The 15,530-nt window shown below is 44.2% G+C and overlaps 1 protein-coding gene across 1 annotated transcript; it reads left to right on the forward strand.

Annotated features, from left to right (window-relative positions):
* Positions 1-5,705: 5,705 nt before the first annotated feature.
* On the forward strand, positions 5,706-14,791 carry LOC115208567 (SERTA domain-containing protein 2-like). The gene is made up of 2 exons (XM_029776726.1): positions 5,706-6,311; positions 12,294-14,791. The coding sequence occupies exon 2, from the start codon at positions 12,298-12,300 to the stop codon at positions 13,366-13,368; it is 1,071 nt and encodes a 356-aa protein (XP_029632586.1). The 5' UTR covers positions 5,706-6,311; positions 12,294-12,297; the 3' UTR covers positions 13,369-14,791.
* Positions 14,792-15,530: the final 739 nt, after the last annotated feature.

Raw genomic sequence — 15,530 nt, forward strand, 5'->3', positions numbered from 1 at the left:
TCAATCTTGGTTCTTTCGCTCATGCCTAGACGGCCGTTGTGCACTCGAGACAGGCTTTGGCCACACTTTGTAGTGTGACATCATCAAATGGAGTGAGAGGTGTTGGGGACTGTGTGTCAGCTAGCCAGTGAGCACTGAACAGCATGCTGCCCTACTGGCCAGACGGGTCCCATTTGTATGCCTGACGCCCTTCTGAATAATGGCCAAGTGTGCAGCAGAGCACAGAGTTGATTCTCTTCGGATGAATCAGAATTAGCAGCAACCTGAACCGACTGACATATAAAACAAGTCTGCATGGACATCTCAGTGAATTAGACTACCGGTAGTGACTGTTTCTATCTGTTAGAATTGGAACTGAGAAAGGTGTTTTGCGTCTGTTCTCAAGCGGTTGTCTTTTGGTCTTTGCTATAGTACTGTGAGTAAACAGTACAACTACTTGCCTTTGAAGGATTTTGCCTGTAACACTCATTATTGTATTGCTACTCAGCCTCCTTGTGTTCACTGTTAGACTAAACGTAAGTGGTGCCTGTTTATTTTACAAGGCAGCCTATTTTAAACTTCATTGACACCAATTTTTTGGTAGCCAGGCTATGTAGGGCAAGATGAGCAAACAAAGGATAGCTGGTTTCTAGTCACCGGCTATAGGATTAACAGAATTCTTACATAACCAGTTTAAAGCTGCTTTGGTCAGAAGCATATCTCCAGCAAGCGAGTTGCCAAAAGGGCGACTTGACTTGACTTGAGCTCCCTATTAGCTTTAGTTACAGTATGTCAGTCCCTGAACCTCTTGTGCGTGCATGCATGTACAGTGAGCTCCAGTGAAAGCATTTGGGGGTGTGATTCATCAAATATGTACACTAGATATCTCACCATTTCATTCACCTCACAGTGAGTGCTAAATAATCAAAGACAAATATCCCTTTTCCCCCTCAGCATCTACACACTCATTCCAGCCAGGCCCCACTTTAAATTGAAGGCCTCCGTTACGCATGTTTTTCTTTGGCTAGACTTTCTTTGGCTTTTAATCCTTTCATGCGAGACCTACCCCCTCCCTCTCTTTTAGCTACTCTCAATAAAGCCAATGGCTATACTGTATCATTCTGAAGTAGCTCCTAGTAGTTCCATGCCAGGCAAGACAAAAAACAGAAAGAAAAACACAGTGATGGATGGACGCCCGCGGCGGAGGAGCCAACCTTAAAAAAACTGCAGCCGTTCATTTCCTGATCCCAGCCTGGCGGCCCTCCCTCAGTGTTCTCTCTCAGAGCAGGAGGAGGAAGAGATGGGTGGGATGGGGTTTTGGGAGCTAGATGGCAACCTTGGCGGTTTGTTATGGAGGGGGGGGGTGGTCTGTTTCAATATCCCTGGCAACGGGGTAAACTCAAATAGTGCCCGGGTGCCTGTCGTACACGTTTCTATGTGGCGGAACCGGCTCCAGAGAGTCTATGTTGTAAGAGGCCCAAAAGAATTGACCCAGGATCTGCCTAACGCTGACACAAAACTAAATCTGTAGGATGTATGCAGAAAATAGGAGTCTTAAATGACACCTAATTTCTTTGGCAGTTCCATGAAATATGGGTGTCTTGTTTGTCAGATGTAACAACTTCTCCCACTATCTTACATTTTCTTTATTGACATTTATATCTTATGTCATACTCTTGACAGTTTCATGTAATATGGCCGTCTTGTATGCAAGAGACCGTAACTTCAACCACTATCTTGCAGCTTCTCCTCAACCTCTTCCATTCTCTAACCTGTCCTAAAATTGCTTCCAGTTGCTTACAAGAAACATCATTCTCAGAGTGGAGGTCTCGGTCTCTCGCCATGCCTCTCCACTCTGCTCCAGTACCATCATGGTTGTTGTGATTAGATCACTGCTATTCTATTGGCGTGTCAAAAGGTAGGCATCCCTCAGGGCTGCGTCTTTCATTCAGCTTAATTTTGTTTCCACGTGTAATTACGAGTGATGTGTATCGAAATGTCCATTTCCTGCATGGGCTCTGATTGTGGTTGAAGTCATAAGGCAGTTCTCTGTACAGTCTCAGGTCTGTCTGTCTGTGGGTGGATGGACGGTCGGGTGAAACGTGAGAGAGACCATGATGACCGCAGGAGCCCTGCAGCCCTGTCTCAACTGATGCCAGACCCAAAATAGGAGAGCAGCGCTCATTCTGCTCACAACTGGCAACCCAGGCCCCCATCTCTTGCCCCTAGGAGGGGCAGCAATACCCCTAGCCCGGACTACTGCTTCCCTTCTGTCACGACTGTTTACCAGCTGTGGCACTGCCATTGCTTTCAGGGCCCTAAGGACCATTGTCATTTAAATTATTAAAATTTTACTACATTCACTTGACTTCCCTTATTTAGTACTCATATACTGTGTTTCTGGCCTTAATTTTTTACCTTGGCCTCTGTTCTGATTCACGCTGAGGTGTTAAACTGAACTTTGAACCAGTCCAAAGTTCAGAACGGGTTCCACTGGTCACAGATGGGAATGCCATATCTTCGGCCCCTGCATTAATTTGAAGGGAATCAGCTGCTTGTGTTGGAGAGTCCTCCGGTTTTTATTCTTGCCATCTGGTTGCAATTATGTTATGCCTAACTCGGGGATAACCACCACATTATTGAACAGATGCCAGAGAATGGAGTAGTATGGGGCTCACATCATTCTTTCCTAAATGAGCATCTGCACACACACAGATACACAGGTGTGCGCATAGCCACATAACGACCCACGTCCATTTTGGGCATATGAGCATTTGATAAATCCCTTGATAAAAATGATTATTTCTGCAGTTTGCTAATATTCTATCTGACTAAGTGCTTGTTTTAAATGTCCTGAGTGTTTTGGACGTGTAGCCATGAGTTTGTATTTGAAGCTCTCTGCTGCAGCATAGTTCTAACCTAGTTGAAATTTGTCTCCAGTTTTCAATGGAGAAGCTGTTGCCAGAGTGACAGATGTGAATTGGCTAAAAACTTTTTGGAGATTTTCAGAAAAAGTTGCTGGTTTGATTTCTAAGCATTATAATGCCACAAATAACACTGTCGTAATAGTAATACACTTTGTTTTGTACATTAGATTTACGCTGTATGAGTGATCATTGTCAATACATTTAATTTCCCTAGCTAACATACAAAGAATGCATTACAATATTGCACTGGTTAATACCAAGATGTCTAATGTTGAATAGCTTGGATGCCTTACATAGTTGTGGTTGCTCACACACAGCATGACTAGTTGACACGAGAATGCTCCCAAGAATAGGCTATGACTTTTTCTCTCAATTACATGTTATCATTATTATTCTGCCTGAAAGCTGCCTACACACACAATGGGTTTTGATCTATAGGCTAGCCTAGGATATATACACTAGCGCAACAAAATCCAAAGTTATTTTTATTTATTTCACCTTTATTTAACCAGGTAGGCAAGTTGAGAACAAGTTCTCATTTACAATTGCGACCTGGCCAAGATAAAGCAAAGCAGTTCGACAACATACAACAACACAGAGTTACACATAGAGTAAAACAAACATACAGTCAATAATACAGTAGAAAAATAAGTCTATATACAATGTGAGCAAATGAGGTGAGATAAGGGAGGAAAAGGCAAAAAGGCCATGGTGGCAAAGTAAATAAAGTATGGCAAGAAAAACACTGGAATGGTAGATTTGTAGTAGAAGAAAGTGCAAAGTAGAAATAGAAATAATGGGGTGCAAAGGAGCTAAATAAATAAATAAATACAGTAGGGGAAGCGGTAGTTGTTTGGGCTAAATTATAGATGGGCTATGTACAGGTGCAGTGATCTGTGAGCTGCTCTGACAGCTGGTGCTTAAAGCTAGTGAGGGAGATTAGTGTTTCCAGTTTCAGAGATTTTTGTAGTTCGTTCCAGTCATTGGCAGCAGAGAACTGGAAGGAGAGATATTTCAGGCTATTATGTATGTCTGGTCTGTGCATAGGGGGTAGCCTGGGCAGACGCTAGTTGGTGCTATGGATCTCCACTATCGTCATGGCTTAATGTGCCAAACCGGTCATACACTCGTGTCCCCCGGCGACCGATTCGTACTAAAAACATTCTCCATTCTGGCTGGAAAGGATTTGATTTCCTTCGTAAGTCGATTTAATGGCTAGAAGGCATTACATTTTTTTTTAAATATGCGTACTTTCTTTATGAAACAGAATTTTCCACAATCATGCAAGAGTGGCTAAATGCTAGTACCGGATGTTGCGTATTAGCATTCAGCTAATCAGGTTGCAGCAGTCTGTTTTCTCACACCTAACGTAGCAGCATTAAAAGAAACAGAACCCCCAGGCTGCAGTCTAAATTCAAAGTCGACAGCCCTTGGCTCTAAACCCTCAGCCTTTGAATGACGTTTTATATCGTCACATCCGAGTGTACCTTGCCCAAGCGAGGGAGAGTCCTTGGTGTAAATCTTGAAATTGAGTTTAAAAACGACCAACCGAAATCTAATAATGTACCTAGCTAGCTAGCTACAGTTACACATAGCTTAGTTTGGACATTTATTCCAATACATTTCAGAATTCCCAAAAATATATTTATGAAGCTAGCTACGTTTTATTGGGTCCTCACTACAAGAATAAGCCAATTTGCTAATGCTAAAATCAGTGTCATTTATATATTTTTAGCATACTAACTTTATAATTTTGTCTGACATGCCGAAAATACAGTCATGTTGATTAAGTTTGACACTTCGCGGCCACAGGAGTATGATACGTGACTACAGTTTGCGTTGAATTGTGGTTCATATCAACCCCACAAGTGATCAAAGTTCTTCACTTGCTCCCTCGAGCTAAATCGATGTCCGAGTGGGAAACGTCGTTAGTGAATTGGACCTGCATCCGGTTTCGACATGGATTCCCCCAAGGGAAAGTGGCTAGCGCAAGGGCTGAGGTGGTAAAAATGTGTTTGGACTGCAGCCCTGGTCTGATAGTTTCGAAATAAGTTGTGCCCACTGAACATACAGTTTTAAATGACATATAATGGATTTCTTGGCATGAACTCGTTTACAGAACATTGTTCACAGTTTTAGTACAAAATAAACGTTTCTGAAGTGTAATTATAAAGTTAAAATGACATTTAGAGTAGAATACATGTATTTTTCACCTCAGATGCAATATGCAATTAAACTTGCTAGTTAGGTATGTGGGTGTGGTGGTAAGTGTCATAGTAGTCAGGTATCAGTCCAGGGCACGCCCGGTAGTCAGCAGCACGAGATAGGCAGCACCACCAGTTGGATTTGAGACAGGCAAAGCCTGAATCATCAGGCCAGGCTGTCCTCAGGCATAGAGAGAGAGAAATAGGGTGATTGGTAAGAGCACTCGGATCCAATTTGTATTATTATTTGACTATTAATTACACTTTTCAGATTGCACACATTTATGAACATATAATTTAATAAACCTGTAAACAAAAATATAATTACGTTAATTGCATCTGGGTTTAAAAAATACAATCTACTCAAATTGTAACTTCAGAATTTCACTTCATAAATGTTTATTCTTATTAAAACGGAATAATGTTCTGTAAACGAATTCATGCCAACAAATCCAATACGTCATTTAAAACTATGGTCAGTAAGCACAACTTTTATTTTGAAACTATCCCTGTTTCCTTTTACGCTGCTATGTTAGGTTAGGGGTGGAAAAAAACAGACTGCTTCAACCTGATTGGCTGAACGTGATACGCTACATCTGAGACGAGCATTTAGCCACTTAAGCATGGTGGTGGGAAATGGTGTTTCATAAAGAAAGTACGCATACTTTCCCCGTTTTTTGTAGCCTCGACATGAAACCGAGTTAAGGAGGAAATCGAAGCTTTTGGAGCCTTGAATGGAGAAGTACAAACCATTCGCAGGGTGACACTAGTGTATTACCGACTGGGCACATTAAGCCCAGACGATAGTGGAGATCCATAGCGCCCACTAGTGGCTACCCAAGTTACATGGGGGCGAGGCGTGTGCCACCGTACCAGTCAACATAGTCAGTTCAGAGCGTAACTTCATTTACGTCATTCCTAGCCAGTGTAGTTGTAGGTCTATCGGCAGAAAAAAAAGAGCTCAGGCAGTGCCTGTCCTGCTGTTCAGTGAACGGTAGTTGTCTGTGACTAGACTCATCGGTCTCCTCGACAGCTCGCCATTGTGTAGAGCTCCACGGCTATTTTGGAGAACCGCGGCGGGGAAATGAAAGTATAGACGGCCAAGAGTTCGATGTCTGGTGTTCCTCGTTGTAGATCTTCTGTTCTTGGCGTCAATTTGAACCCGATGCAGGATTTGAAACCCTTGCTGGAACTACATGTGGTAAGTTTACGATTGCGCTGCTTTCACCAATGTTAGGATTATTTAAACAGGCTTCAACATGGAATAATTATGCTTTCAATTACGTACACATGAATTATTAGCCGTTATTTACCTGTTTGCCATTCAAAAAAACATTTTGTCGCATTTTATTGTAGCTGTGTCTTGAGCCGAGAGAGAAAGCACCGCCGTCTGTTTTTTTGTTGTTGTTGTTGTTACATTTGGCTACTTGTCTGTTATGTTGCAACTGTTACATTGTCGCATGTGGAAGGAGACCCTAATGTTCGAAACGAAAACGTAATATTGTTATTAAGTCTCCAGTTGAGTGAAGAGCCGACTGAGTACCGTGTGGCGGTGAGTAGGCTATGGCGCCCCCATCACAGCCATAGGCTATCTGTGGCGTTTGCCTTTGGAGGTCAAGGGCAGCTGTTGTGACAGCTACAGTGATACGTCAGTGACAGTTCATACAGTCAATTGATCAAACATGCGTTTTGACAAGACACAAAACCCAAACCATTCAATTTATAAGATGTATCAATAAATAAAATAGTTGTTTTTATAGGCATCCATACAATTTTTCGCAGTCTTAATGCCCCAGTAGTGGGAATGTCTGCTTCTTTTTTTCCTGTAGACGGTCTGCCTATTGAATAATGTTTTTCCGACATTTGAAAAAGCAAGTGACACCCACGCGTGACTTAGTTTCGTTTCAAATACTAGAGCCATGTCATACCAACAGTGATCATAATAGGGCCTTGGCTACAAAACAACTTTTTGGTGGCATGTAAGACGTTGAGGGAGTGGGAGGGGGAACTTGACACCAATATAACTTTGTTCACTGAAAACGTTACCGTTCATGTGGGGCCCAGTACAATTGCTACTTTATAAGTACAGGATAATTATGTAATGTTGCATATTTTTACATTTGAGACTTGCCCTTAGCTGTGTTGTAACTCATCAGATAGTGACTTGGTCATCACGTTCTATTGTTTTTTTTTTGAGTGACTCATTGTCACCTTTTACAGGAATATGATGAGCCATAGTTCCTGGAAGCTAAACTGGTAGTCTAGAAAATAGAAGCCCTACATGCCTTTTCAAACTGTTTTTAGGCTAAAAGTTCATGAGTATGCCGAACGGGGCCTCTGAATGAATCTGATACAGCCCTATGGTTTTGTTTTACTGTTTTGTAAAGCTTTTAACTGCTGCTGTTCAGATTTCCAAATAGTTTAATACTGGTTCAGGGATGTGGGTGGCATAAAGGGCTAGTTCTGGCTGCTGCCTTGTAGGAACCTAACAGTGCAAAGTGTTATTTGCATTTCAACTGCAGGGCTGAGTGACATTCATATTTGCACAGGGAAATATGGATGTTTTCTTTTTTGTGTAGAGTTCCGTTGCATGCATTGGAAATGATTGTGACGCAGTTCAACTTAGAGGCCGAATGCAACATTTCCTTAATTTGTTTTTAGAATGATGTTAAAGATTTTAAAAACATGTTCATGAATTGCCCATCAAAACACCAAAGAATTGGAGTTAGGCATTTAATAAAATAGGGAAAAGAATAGTAAGAAATCCACCAAAGGGCTACCAACATGCAACGGTCAACCACAAGGAATCTGCACAGATTTGCAGTAGGCACACAGTCCACACTCCTACCAGACTCTAAGCATTCCATCTCCGTGACTAAAGTCCACCTTTGCTTCTTTGAGTCTGTCTGCTCTGGTTTCCAACACTATTTGTTCCTCTTTTTCTTCTACTATGCGAGCAGGAAGGCTGAAGTTCACCTAAATATTTTGGCAAATTGGCTCTGAAATCCTCCTCTTGGTGATCATTCAAAAATAACTCTCCGTAACTCTGCGTCTCTTCCAAACAAGCCTAGGTTCGTACAAAATGGCACCCTATCCCCTGTATAGTCTGATTATTTTGACCAAGGCCCTAGTCAGTGTGGTTTCTCGCATGACCAGAGCCCAACAGTGAACCTTGTCTTTCAACCTAACACAAAATTATTCTCTTCCAGGAACCTTTTGGGCAAAATCGAGGCCGAAAATGCTTGCGTGCCGAATATGAATGTGTTTAACTTTTACTGCAATCTTGAAGGACTTGGAAGTCCGACAGAACTTGAGAGAAATGGTGTGGAAAATAGAATGATTAGGCTTGTTGATGAATGAGGGTTGAAATCTCAGGTGCAGGCTGCACTGTGTGCCATTGAGAAAGGTGCAGGACCTGGATTTGCTCTTCCAGCCTCAGTGTGCACTGCAGAGTTTGTATTAGAAATCGGTGTACCACCGAGACCCTCCTCAGGATGACGATGCCTGCTGAGTATGTGAGGCATGCAGCTGCCTGCTACCACCCTAAAAAAAATAAAAAAAAGCAATCCAATGGCATTTTGACCTTGTCCCAGACAGGGCTCTACATATCCCTAGCACTTCATGGAAGTACACACTGAAATAACGTTATTGATAACTATTCAGTAATATGTGGAGGGATTCTGGGTCGTTTTCACTAGGAAGCAAACGGGGAGGGACTGCCTGAACGTTTCAGTTGAAACGCGTTGTGCTACGGTGTGCACTAATGAATACGACCCTAGTGTATCGGAACACAAAGCTCTTGGAGAACCAAGAAGTTCGTGTCGAGACGTGAGTTTTGAAGGGGTCATGTGTTCAAGGGGTGGACATTGCCTCGTACCAATCTGAGTGCCATCGCTGTAAGCCTGCTGCGAGTATGGAGTGAAAGAAAGCATTCTGTGTGGCCGGAATGCTGTTGTAATTGGACACTTTTCAGTTGTTTTTGTCAACTGAAGGTGTGTTCCTATTCCTATATTTCTGCTCTTTTCTTCTCTCTCAACTCTCCCTTTCACCTTCCTTTCCTGTCTCTCTTTGTCACCCTGTTTTTCCCAGTCTGCCAAAATCCCCTGTCAGTCCTCTCTCTCTCTCTCGCGCTCTCGCTCTCTCTCTCTCGCGCTCTCTCTCGCTGTCTCGCTCGCTCTCTCTCGCTGTCTCGCTCGCTGTCTCTCTCGCTGTCTCTCTCGCTGTCTCTCTCGCTGTCTCTCTCGCTGTCTCTCTCGCTGTCTCTCTCGCTGTCTCGCTCGCTCTCTCTCGCTGTCTCGCTCGCTCTCTCTCTCGCTGTCTCGCTCGCTCTCTCGCTGTCTCTCGTCTTCAGACAGTGTCAGCAGATGGCAGCGTCGAAGGGCCCCACGTGTGAAAAGAATAAGTGAACAGAGCAGGGGTGGAATAGGGGTCTGATGAATAATTTTACTGGAGGCATAGTATTTGCACTGAGGGAACTACTACAAAATGTAGCCTACCTACATCAGAGTACTGCACTCCATGTGCACTGGCCACACACACACACACACACACACACACACACACACACAAGTTGCTCTCTCACCTCCACTTCCATATCCAAGCAGCATCATCAGCTGTGACAGTGATGACAGCCTGAGTGGAGAAACATTTTGGTTCTTCCTTTCCTTCCTCGCTTGTCCCTCCCTACGTCATCCCTCCCTCCCTCTCTCTCTCTCTCTCTCTCTCTCTCTCTCTCTCTCTCTCTCTCTCTCTCTCTCTCTCTCTCTGGATTCCCAGCTGACTGTATTCGTCATGGTAACAGGCGAGTGTGGAGCTATCCCCAGCCACGCGCATGCACTTCCCTCAGTGTGTGGGCCCTCGGGGGGGGGGGTCGTCAGTGTTCAGAGTTCAAGTTGGCGTGTGTGGCTCTAAGCAAAGCTGACACGCACACCCTCTCTCACTCACACACACAGCAATGTGCTCTACAAGAACACGGTTTGGAAGTGCGATAGTGAATCTCTTTTCCTCTGGCTTTCATCACGGTAGCACACGTTACACAACGGGCTGAAAGGGGCGAGTCTCTCGCAGGCTGTGTGCGGTAGTTTATGTAGCGGGGTAGAGTTACACGTGCCAGTGAGACAATGCACTGCAGGAGAGGTGTGCTCTGTGCTCCATCTTAGGTGACCGTTTGGGAAGCATTCTAGTGCAGCGGTTCCCAAACTAGGGGTCCCTGATATGAAAATGGGGCCGTGGGAGAATTTCCCAAATCCTGAAAAAAAAAATCATTACATAAAAAAAAATATATATATTTTCTTGCTCAACCATTGTAATGTAGTTTACCTTAAAAATCTAAATGAAAATGATTCAAATCTAAAAGATGAAATTCAACCAGAGAGTGCCGCACTTGAATGATTTCCACGATGAACGGCTCGGCCCGCTACACTGAAACCACACACTACTGCAGACTTTGATATTACCAGGCGCAATTGATATGGTGAAAACAGTGTGTGAGGGCTGAGATGCCCATGCATTGACCATTTGTTCCCTATACTGCAGCAGGTAACTTCGATTGTAAACTACATCAAACCACATCCACTACGCGCACGCCTGTTCGCAAAACTATGTGGAGATGTGGGATCAGAACATGACAATGTTCTATTTCACACCGAGGCTTGGTGGTTATTGAGGGGGGAGAGTTGGAAAGATTTTCTGCATTGAGAGAGGAACTGTCGTCATTCACAATGGATGTATAAGTAAACCGACTTGGTTGACTTCCTGTGTAATGAATATAGTGTCTCCTTGCCTATGTAACAGACATATTTGGGGAACTGAACGAACTGAACGCAAGCATGCAGGGGAAATACAAAAACATTCTACAGATGAGTGACCAGTGGATTCAGATAATTATTATTAGAGAGCGAGTCTTTCAAAAATGGGGGACGGGGGAGAAGTATTTGAACAGTCATCCATTTCGGAATTCCAACTCAGGAACTCAGGCTTCTTTCTAGAGCTCCGGCTGTCTGACCTGAATATCACTGACGTCATGATTTTGCCTCCATATTTCTCAGCGTTCCCAGTTGTCTTGAAAGCACCATCAGTGCTCTTGTCTGCATTAAAACCAAATGTCGATCCAGGTTGGATGTGACAGCGGAGATGAGGTGCGACCACCCCCTGACTTTGAGAAGCTCTGACGCGACATGCCTTACGCACACCCATCTCATTAGTGGTGGTGAGAAGAGACATTATGTCCGACAAATGATCAATTAACTGCCAAAGCCCCAAATAAAGAAGTAAACATTGACAAGGATCGAAACCCTTCCCCCCCCAATTTTCGCCTAAAATGACACCCAAATCTAACTGCCTTTTATTTCAGCTCATGGACTTTACATGTTGCATTTATATTTTAGTTCTGTGTGTGTGTGAGAGAGATATAAGCCCAATGTGACCATTTTTTTAGCGTAAATCGATAAAACAGCAGGTCCATTTCTGCCTGTTTTCTGTGCTGAGTCCGGGCAGGAAGTCAGTAGTTTCCTGTGCTGGCACGTCTGTTAGCGCCGTGTTCTGATTGAGTCAGGTGGTTCAGTTGGGAGCTTGTCTGCATTCCAAATGGCACCCTATTCCCTATTTAGTGTAGTACTATTGACACGGGCCCATAGAGCTCTGGTCAAAAGTAGTGCACTATGTAGGGAACGTGGTAGGGACGCAGACACTTTTGTCAGAGCTTGCTGCCACCCACCTAGTCAGCTGATGCCGCCTCACATGGGAGCTGGTCAGCTGACACCAAAGCCCCCTCCTGGCGCCCCCCCCCCCCCCCCCCATACAATGACGCTGAGCGTGTGTGTTGTGTTCACTACTTGCTCGTCTCATTTCTTGTCACTGTTTGCGAGGAAGCTCCTCTGCTTCCAGGAAACTCGTCTTGTAGTGTGAGTGAGAAGTGGATTTTTTCCCCCGCTTGTTATATTGCTGATGAAACTATGAACGAGGGGTTTTTCCTCTCACAGATGTTGGTTAATTTTAAACACTCGTATCACAGAGATGTCAGTTACAAGTGTATCTGACTTTGTTTTGATGTGGTACGTCTCTAGCAGTCATTCTTTCACATAGCTGTGCCTCACTGACTACTACTCACTCGTTCACATATGAAGAAAAAGCCACCATATGCAATGTTTTGCTCCTGACACCTTGTTTCTGGTCTCTCCCACAGATATATGTTGGGTAACGGTGTGAAGCGCAAACTGGATGAGGACGGCCTGGAGGAGGGCAAGGCGCTCCTCACGTCAGCGGCCGGAGCCGCAGGCAGCCACTCCAGGGTTAACTACACGCTGCAGCGCCAGACGGTGCTAAACATCTCCCTGATGAAGCTGTATGGGCCGCCGCGGACGCCCGCCACCGAGCCAGCCCTGCAGCGCCGGGTGCTCATCAACAACGTCATCCGCCGCATCCACCACGAGTTCAAAGAGGAAGGCGGTGCGGGGCTGCGCGCACTCTTCTTCGCCGTCCCGCCGCCGGCACCGAACGTCACCGAGGACGAGGGCTACCACGAAGCTCCGTCGTCCACGTTCAGCGGCGTCCTCTCCCCGCCCCTCTCGCCACTGTCGTCCCTGGATTCTGGTTTGACCCCGGCCTCGCTCCTGGAGGACGACCCGCCACTGTTCTTCGCCTTGCCGCCGTCCTCACCCCACCCCCTGGGTCACCACCCTCTCTCGCCGAGACCGTCGGCGCCTCCCCCGCCACCCGCCAAGGACAGCTTCTCCTCAGCTTTGGAGGAGATCGAGGAGCTGTGCCCCATCGCAGTGACAACCTCTACTACCTCCTCCCTACCTTTGTCTCCTCCACCTTCACCCCAGCCCCCACCCTCTCTACCAGCAGGGATGGACATGAAAGAGGAAAGGAGGACATACAGCCCGAAGGACAAGGAGTCGCTCTTGCTGGACCAAAGTCAGGCTGCAAAAACCCTGTTGGCAGACCCGCCCAGCGCCCCCACGGACTTGTCGCCCTCCTCCGGTGGCTTCCTCACTGACTTTGCGCTGGACGACATTCTATTCACGGACATCGACACCTCCATGTATGACTTTAACCCCCCCTGCGGCGCCTCTTCAATACCGCCGAACTTGGGGGTGTCCAAAATGACCCCCATGGTCACTGCAGATGACCTGGTCAAGACTCTGTCCAGTTACAGTGGGGGAGGGGTGGGCACTCCCCCTCTGGCTCAAAACCAGCCCTTCAAGATGGACCTGGCTGAGCTCGACCACATTATGGAAGTCCTTGTGGGGTCTTGACTGACATCGGGGTCGTGTTCAATAGGCACAAAGCGGAGGAAAACTGAGTGAAACGGCAAGTTGCTTGTCCAATAAGAAATGCTCATTTACATTTTCTTTCGAAGCGTTTTGCTACGGTGTGCCCTAATGAACACGACGAACCGGATAAAAAGTGCCGTAGGCGGCGAAATGTTAAACCTTTTTAATTTTTTGTTGTCCGGAAATTGTAAGAAATGTAAGACTTCACCAGAGACGTTTTAACTACACTGTGCATGCGTTGTGCTCGCCTTTCCAAAATGGAAACATAATGTTGAATATACTGTATGGAATGCATTTATTTGATTGCAATTTGAGTGCCTTTGTCTGTACTACTACTCTGTTCCTTGATTTTATATAGCTTTTTTGTTTAGCAACACAGCCATACATTTTCTCTCTTCTCCAAATGCATAGGTATACACTGATGTGTCCAAATTGAGGGTACTTTAACAATATTTTGTATATGGACAGCTTATCAATGTTATAATTTTTCATAGGCCTAATTCAAATTTTTTTTTTCTATATTTTAATGTATTATTCATAATTTGTTAGTTGAATTTATCATACTGCTGTGTGTGAGCTTTCAACTCTCTATTTGTAGATGGACTACGTTTCCTTTTCCTGTATGGCATGTTTTGAATTTACTCTCAACTGATGTGACTCAAAAGGATATCAAGTGAAATACAAGGGTCACCTTGTATGGTCTTTTAGTTCACAGTTCAAACACACAATTGCAGACAAAATAATTTGTACTAAGTGATTATGAAGTTATTTATTATCATCAATTTCTGGTGTACACATATTTATTCAAACATGACACTAACATTTGGGTTGTACAGAACATGCAGTGAAATTCTGCTAGTAATGTGTGAAGAAATGCTGTGTAATATATTTGACCCTTTTTGTTTTTCAGGGAAGTGAATGCTGTAAGTCTGTGTGTGTGTGTGTGTGTGTGTGTATTGGGCTATGTCTCCGGTATTTGTGGCAATCGATCAGTCGGGAAACAGTTAGCCAACTACTTTGTCAGTGGTGACTTTAGTAATCCAAAGCCTTTTACAACAAAGCATTTCTCTTGTCAGTCAGTGGCAAAAAGACATTTCTGCTGCTTACCTCTTCTATTCTTTGCATCATTATTATGATTATTATTCTAAAAAAATGTAAGCAAATGTGGTCATTTCCAGTCATCTCGTCAATTTCTTTGGAATATTATTTTTTTTTTTAAGTTGACCTGTTTTCAAGAACGGCTGTATTTTATCACTGACCTTGAATCTGTGCCTTGTTCTATGCAATATGTATTAATTGGTTGGAAATATCTGACTATTTTTATGTATAAATGTGCATACGACTTTAATGCAGTTTTACTTTTGTAGATTAATTTTATACAATAAATTGAAATGAAATGTCAACAGTTCTCAGCCTGTGCATGTGTCCCATTTGAGGGTTATAGAGCGAGTATTAGTTCAAACTCAACTCTGGACCTCATATCCAGTTCCACTGCTTTGTTTTTTTCATTGTTCCCCTCTAATTAGGGACCGACTTAGATCTGGAACACCAGGTGTGTGCAATTAATTCAGGTAGAACAGAACGGGCAGGCTCCAGACCTCGTAAGGTAAGAGTTGAATACCATTGCTCATGATTACTGGTGGCCTGTGCTAGTATGCCACCGTCTGGTTGCGCGCCAATGACAGGTTATACTATCAAAAGTCATTTCCTGTTTGGAGTTGATAAAGGGCAGGGCTAGTCTGCACTCTTTGGTTCAGGACTTCTGGGTGCCATGGGTGAATCTCAATTGTATTTCCTTGGGGTTTTCTCGTTTTGGGCAAAAGTCTGTCTTCCGTGACCTGGAAACCGATGTGTTCGAGTGGGATTTCGTTAGTAGGCAAACGGGATACATTCCTCACCTCGATAGCCTCCTTATGACGAGGAAGCACCAGTGTATCCGCCACACCCCCTTTGAATCAGCTGTTGTATTGTCGGAGTTAAAATCACGCACGTTTATAAACAATATGCTATTTTATCTATAAAATGTATTGCACGACTAACTTACACATTTTGTGATCCACCCCTGTAAATGTAATTTTCCTGATGACGAGTGAAGGACCATCTCATTTCAAACAAGCACATTTCCGTCGACTTTTTCAAAATGA

Source organism: Salmo trutta, chromosome 14 (assembly GCF_901001165.1).
Source record: "Salmo trutta chromosome 14, fSalTru1.1, whole genome shotgun sequence".
Classification (NCBI taxonomy): domain Eukaryota; kingdom Metazoa; phylum Chordata; class Actinopteri; order Salmoniformes; family Salmonidae; genus Salmo; species Salmo trutta.